General features: G+C 50.8%; 1 protein-coding gene across 1 annotated transcript; it reads left to right on the top strand.

The window, feature by feature from the left end:
- The first annotated feature begins 417 nt into the window (after positions 1-417).
- Positions 418-5807, top strand: LOC113453547 (monocarboxylate transporter 13-like). Its single transcript, XM_087917298.1, is given in 6 exon segments — positions 418-423; positions 1467-1686; positions 2668-2811; positions 3334-3492; positions 3495-4079; positions 5448-5807. Coding segments are annotated over 6 exon segments (1344 nt in total). The 3' UTR covers positions 5678-5807.
- The last annotated feature ends 374 nt before the right edge of the window (positions 5808-6181 follow it).

A 6181-nucleotide genomic window follows, 5' to 3' on the forward strand; every position in this document is an offset into this window, starting at 1 on the left:
TGGGAGTTGTAGTCTCCACTTCTAAACTCCAGAGCTGAGGCATTCTGGGAGTTGTAGTCTCCACCTCTAAACTCCAGAGCTGAGGCATTCTGGGAGTTGTAGTCTCCACCTCTTAATTCAATAGCTGAGACATTCTGGGAGTTGAAATCCGTACATCTTAACTTAGTAGCTGGGGAATGCTGGGAGTCGGAGTTGTTTAAAGTTGTGAGATTGAGAAATGCTGCTCTAAAGGATGGATTTTCATGGCTCTAAAATGGAAATATTGCATGATGGATTTATTTTAAATCAGAGTTAAACAAAATATCCTTTGGTGGAACTTTAAGGTCCTCATTTGGGCTGCAGGGACCATGAACATCCCAAGGGATGCAATATTCTATTTTTTAAGAAGAGACTGAACAGCTGTTTGTCCCAAACGGCATGGGGGTCTTCTGTCTGGGCAGTGGGTTGGACTAGAAGACCTCCAATGTCCCTTCCAATAATGTTATTCTCTCTCTCTCAGGTGTTGGGCTGTAAGCACCACCCCCACCTGTGGACGTCGGGCCCTCATACCACCCTCATGGAGTCTGTTTCTGACAGTTTGAGCAGCCACATGCACATTTGTGGCCCGCTGGAGGTCATTTTGTAGGGCTTTGGCAATGCTCCTCCTCTCCCTCCTTGCACAAAGGTGGAGGTAGCGGTCCTGATGCTGGGTTGTTGCCCTCCTACAGCCTCCTCCACGTCTCCTGATGTACTGGCCTGTCTCCTGGTAGCGCCTCCATGCTCTGGACACTACGCTGACAGACACAGCAAACCTTCTTGCCACAGCTCGCATTGATGTGCCACCCTGGATGAGCTGCACTACCTGAGCCACTTGTGTGGGTTGTAGACTCCGTCTCACGCTACCACTAGAGTGACAGCACCGCCAGCATTCAAAAGTGACCAAACCATCAGCCAGAAAGCATAGGAACTGAGAAATGGTCTGTGGTCACCACCTGCAGAACCGCTCCTTTATGGGGGATGTCTTGCTACCTGCCTCTGCTTTCCACCTGTTGTCTATTCCATTTGCACCACAGCAGGTGAAATCGATTGTCAATCAGTGTTGCTACCTAAGTGGACAGTTTGATTTCACAGAAGTGTGACTGACTGGGAGTTACATTGTGTTATTTAAGTGTTCCCTTTATTTTTTTTATTTTTTGAGCAATGTATATAGAATGTGAAGGATGTGTGTTTATGTTTTATTTGTATAGTTATAATATACACTGAAGATGGCATTTAATTTCGTTGTATGAGGTGCAATGAAAGCAAACTAAACTAAAACTAAACTCTCTCTCTTTTTCTCTCCCTCCTTCTATGTTTCTCTCTCTCCTTCTCTCCCTTTCTCTCTTTGTCTGTCTCAAACTTTCTCCTCCTCCTCCTCCTCCTCCTCCTCCTCCTCTCTCTCTCTCTCTCTCTCTGTTTTTGTTCTTCCAATTCCTGCCGGCCGAAAGGAGCCGCCTCATCCTGCAATTTCTCCCACCGCCAAAGCCATCCCGGATGGCAGCTGGGGCTGGATGGTGGTTCTGGGGGGCTTCGTGCAGTCGGCCCTGGTCTTTTGGGGGGGCTGCTCCTTCGGCGTCTTCTTCGTGGCGTTTGTGGCCCATTTCGGAGAATCATCCGGCGCCGTCTCCTGGGTGGTCTCGCTGGGCATCGCCATCCTGCAGTTCGCAAGTAAAAGGAGAAATGGCGGTGGGCCGGGTGGAGGGGTGGGGTGGGTGGGCACAAAGCCCCAATTCCCCCAGTAAAACCAGAACGAGTTTCATTCCCTTGAGCTCTGCAGGTGGTCCTTGACTTACGACCAGAATTTCCATCACTAAATGAGGCGGTTCCTAAGTGACCTCTCTTGCCATGACTGTTAAGCAAATGCTAATGGCAATTATTATCATTATTACTATTATATTATTATTATTATTATTATTATCATTATTATTATTATCATTATTATCATTATTGACTTTTATTCTTTAAACATGAAACCGAGTCAACTAAACATTTAAAAATGTATCACAAATATTGACTGGCATTTATTATTATTATTAAATAATAATAATAATAATAGTAATAATAATAGCAATAATAGCAATAACAACAGCCAATGGCGATCATGCGACCTTGTGGGAGGCTACAACTGGCACCATCTCCCTGATGGTCCCACGATCAATATTTGGCTGCTTGACTTGTATTTATGACAGGCGCGCTGTTCTCAGGGTCCCACAATCCCGTTTGATGGCCTTTTGACAAGCGACGGGGAAAAACCTGATTCGCTTAACGACCGGGTTGCTGAGCAACTTCACAACTGCAGTGTCTCATTTAACCAGGGCAGCGGGGGGAAGAAACCGTAAAATGGGGCTGAACTCTCTGAAGCACCGTCTCGCTTAGCGACAGAAATTGTGGGTCGTAAGTCAAAGATGACCGGTATAACATTAGGCCCAGCATCGTGCCTGGGGCAAATGTCCGCTGCCGGTCCAAATCAGGAAAGCGGGAGCTTCGTCATCTTCTCCGTTTTGGAAAAGAAAACCCCCTTTTTCTCAGTTTGGGAGTTCTAGAGTTTCTTGCGGGCGCCTAGTTGGGAAAAAAATAGCTGAGCGAGTTGCTGGGTGAGCGGGCTCGGGGGTCTCCTAATAAGCTCTTGGTGCTGGTGTCTTCCCCCAGGTCCTCTGGGGAGCACCCTCAGCGCCCGTTACGGGGCGCGCCTGGTTGTGATGGCCGGGGGTCTTCTGTCCAGTGTGGGACTCTTCCTGGCGTCGTTCTCCACCAGCTTAGTCCACCTTTACCTCACCATCCGTCTCCTCACAGGTAGCCATGTTGTGAACATCTCCCTTTTCCCCCACCCTCCCTCAGGTCTTTCAAAAAGGGGCACAGGAAGAGCAACTGAGGCGCCAAAGATGGCCTCCTTTCCGACCGAGGCTCCAAATATGGATTTAAGATAGCTGACCTTCTTAGAATGCATAGAATGGGGCTCGAAGGGACCTTGGAGGTCTTCTAGTCCAGCCCCCCCCACTCAAGCAGGAATTTAGAAGCGAATAGAACTGGAAGGGGTCTAGATGACCTACAAGGTCCCTTCCAACTTCTGTAACCTCATGGCGCCTGGTGGCTGGGATCCTGAGCTCCCTGGAAGTATTTATTTATTTTATTTATTTATTTGGTTTGTCAATTGCTTACAATAGGTATAAGTAAAAACATAGTTATGAATACATGGATACATATAAGAAAAATAAAAAATTAAAGAAACAATAGGACAGGGTCTGACCAAGCCAGGGGACCCCATTGAGTCTGACCGTAGTCTTTCCTCCCCCCCTCTTCCCCCATCGGAGGCAGGTCTAGGTTGGGCCCTGGTCTTCACACCTTCAGTGGCTGCTGTATCCCAATACTTCGACAAGCGACGGACGCTGGCCATGGGTCTGGCTGTCTCGGGCGCCGGCGTCTCCTCGCTGGCCTTCTGCCCATTCTTCCAGTACCTGGTGGATTCCTACGGATGGCCCTCCAGATCGTGGCGGCACTGTCCCTGAACCTGGTGGCATCCAGCGCAGTGCTGCGCCCGTTGGCCGTAGAGGACAGTCAACCCAACAGGGAGCCACGTACCCTCGCTTCCTCCTTTGCCCTGGAGCTGCTGCACCAAGGACCCTTCCTGTGCTACGTCTTCGTTTTTGTCCTGGTGGACATGGGCCACTTCGTGCCCTACGCCCACCTGGTGGCTTACGCGCAGGACGTGGGCTATGGAGAGTACGACGCTGCTTCCATCATGTCAGTCACTGCCGTGGCAGACATGGCCGGCCGTGTCTTTGCCGGGTGGTTGGCGGATGCCCGGGTCTTCTCGCGGTCACTCCATGACCTGACCCTCTGGATGGCCTTGACGGGCATCTACCTGGCCTTGGTTCCCCTCGGACACAGCTTGGAGACACTGATGCCCCTCGGCCTCTGCTACGGTTTCTTTGCTGGTGCTCTGGTCCCGCTGCAGTTCACCAGCCTGGTGGAGATCGTGGGTGCCCGCTATGTTATGGCAGGCATCGGGTACATGCACATGCTGGAGAGCACTGGGGCCCTGGTGGGCACCCCCATTTCAGGTAAAAATATATTGGGGGTACTGTCCCCCTTGTGAGAAGATCCACTGCATTCAAACCATCATGGGATGTTTGCTCAACCACCGCCTGACACACACGAAATATGTCATGATACAGGTACTCCTCGACTTAGTGACCATTCAAAGTTGCAACCGTACCGAAAGAATTTGACTTATGACTGTTCCTCGCATTTATAACCATTGTAATTTCCCCCCAACAGTCAAAATTCAGATGCTTGGCAACGGATTCCTATTTATGACAGTTGCAGATTCCTCCTTTTGCAACCTTCTGGCAAGTGGAGCCCATGGGGAAGCATGACTCACTTAACAATGGCGTGACTCAGTTAACAACTGCAGTGATTCACTTAGCAATCAGGGCAAGCAAGGGGGTAAAATTCACTTAACAAATGACTCGCTTAGCCGTGGAAACGTTGGGCTCCGTTGTGGTCGTAAGTCGAGGACTACCTGTTTTCAGCATTGGAAGGAAAAGGGGTCAACCCTGCAGCACTGCATACCGCACTGTATATATATGCCACTTCAGCAAATGGTAATAAATCAGTCCAGTTTTCTGGTTTTAATCTACATAGCATCTAAGACAGTGATGGTGAACATTTTTGTTGCGGTGCCCGAAAAGTGCGCGTGTGCCAGCACCCACAATGCAATGTGCCCCACTCCGCCTGCACATGTGCGCCGCAACACCCCTGCCCCCACCTCCTTCCCTGCATTGCCATGCGCATGCCTCCCAGCTAATTTTTCGGCCCGTTGGAGGCCGTTTTCACCCTCCCAGAGGCTCGAGGAAAGCCTCTGCAGCCTTGGGAGGCCGAAAAATGGGCCCATTTCGGCACTTCCAGTATTTCTGGAAGACCCGTTTTTCGGCCTCCCAAGGCTACAGAGGCTTTCCTCGAGCCTCTGGGAGGTCAAAAAGCCTCAAACAGACCAAAATCAGCTGGGAAGTGCGCTCATGTGCAGTGCAGGTAAGGGAGGAGGGGATGTTGCGCACACATGTGCAGGGGAGGCTCATTGCATTGTGGGTGCTGGTGAGTTCACACGCTTTTGGCACACCGCAAGAAAAAGGTTCGCCATCACTGATCTAAGATATTGTTCCACCATTGCATTCGTACATTCTACGGCTCCATTCGTAGCTGGATGAGAAGCCGAGCTAAGGCCCCGGAATGATCCAATAGCTCTCAAGAATCCCTGTACTAATTGAAGTCTTTGGGACGGCCACAACCAGTTGAACCATCGATTAACCTGGGTTGCAGAGAGGCCTTCTTGGATCAGTGGTTGGATTTGGGGTGGGGGGGGCGACGTCCATGGGAAAATATCGGCTACGCTACATCCTGAGAGTAAACCCCCATATTTTGTATTCCAGGTTGGCTGAGGGACGTGATGGGGACCTTCACCGCTTCCTTCATCTGCGCCGGAGTTATCCTCTTGGCCACCAGCCTGGTTCTCCTCACCTTGCCTGGTTACTTCTCCTGCCCTCCAGGGGCACCCAAAGCCCACCTGCCTGGCCCGGCTGAGCCCCAAGGCCCCAAGAGCCTGGAATCCAGAGGGGTACCCCAACGAGGCAGAGACCTTTACCGGATAGAAACTGGCTAGTTCACCCCGATGATCAAACAGAAGTGAAACCTTCTCCACAAATCTTTGTACGTCCTGCAGGGCAGGAGAAGAAACACTGATGAAGTTACCTAGTTGGGTTCTGAAACGTCTGCAAGGAAACTCAGCTCAGGGACCATGGAACCTACAATCCTCCCCTGCCTCCTCTTCTCCCTCTTCCTCTTCTTCTTCCTCTTCTTCTCCTTTTTCCTCCTTCCCCTCCCCTTCTCCTTCTTCCTCTTCCTCCTCTTCCTCCCTCTCCCCTCTTTTCCTTCTTCCTCCTCCTCCTCCTCTCTTCTTCTTCGTCCAGGAGCAAAGATATTGGCAGCGATCTCAGACCTCCAAGATCGCATGCCGTATCGTCGTGACGCCAGCTCCGCCCTTCCTCCTCCTCCTCCTCCTCCTCTTCTTCTTCCTCCTCCTCCTCCCCCCGCAAACCCCACTCCCTTCTAGCACCAATGAAATGTCAGCAAGAAAACTCAGCTCAGAGACCCCCCAAGGACCCCA

Source organism: Pseudonaja textilis, chromosome Z (assembly GCF_049901715.1).
Source record: "Pseudonaja textilis isolate UNSWEBS1 chromosome Z, rPseTex1.2, whole genome shotgun sequence".
Classification (NCBI taxonomy): domain Eukaryota; kingdom Metazoa; phylum Chordata; class Lepidosauria; order Squamata; family Elapidae; genus Pseudonaja; species Pseudonaja textilis.